Source organism: Eurypyga helias, unplaced genomic scaffold, assembly GCF_000690775.1.
Source record: "Eurypyga helias isolate BGI_N326 unplaced genomic scaffold, ASM69077v1 scaffold23199, whole genome shotgun sequence".
Taxonomy (NCBI): domain Eukaryota; kingdom Metazoa; phylum Chordata; class Aves; order Eurypygiformes; family Eurypygidae; genus Eurypyga; species Eurypyga helias.
The window spans coordinates 6,917-7,318 of record NW_010273000.1 but is presented as its reverse complement, the minus strand read 5'-3'; the positions used below and the strand labels follow the sequence as shown (position 1 = coordinate 7,318).

Here is a 402-nt window from a genome sequence, read left to right as displayed (position 1 = left end):
AAGAACCAGCCAGCCCTCACAGTCCCTACAGAAAACCCCACAAGCTGCCCAATGCTTCCAACAGCTCTTCAACATGGATTCAGCAAAGACCTGCCTGACCCAAAACAGAGGGAACCCCCGCTGACACAACATAACCCTTTCCCCATGGGTCCTTCTCCCTGGGGACAGTTCCTGAGGGCCGGGCTGTGTGCTCACCATGAAGGATGCTCTCTCACGGCTCTCCAGATGAGCAGAGCTGCTGCCAGGATCCCCAGGAGAGGCAGAGCCAGGGCGGCGATGCACCAGGCACCCCCGGCCCGCAGGCAGGGCAGCCCCGCGCTGCTCACCCAGCTCACGGCACAGACCAGGGCGGCTGCGGAGGGATCGCGGCAGCACGTCAGGGAAGCGCTTCCCACTCCCGGG

General features: G+C 63.7%; 1 protein-coding gene across 1 annotated transcript in view; it reads right to left on the bottom strand.

Moving 5' to 3' along the window:
* The window catches only part of LOC104515381 (low affinity cationic amino acid transporter 2-like), a gene marked incomplete at its 5' end in the record, with an annotated part of 5,384 nt that overhangs the window by 1,321 nt on the left and 3,661 nt on the right, over positions 1-402 (bottom strand). The window contains one exon of the mRNA XM_010159330.1: positions 196-352. Coding sequence (XP_010157632.1) covers positions 196-352 — 157 coding nt within the window. The remainder of the gene's footprint in view (positions 1-195; positions 353-402) is intronic.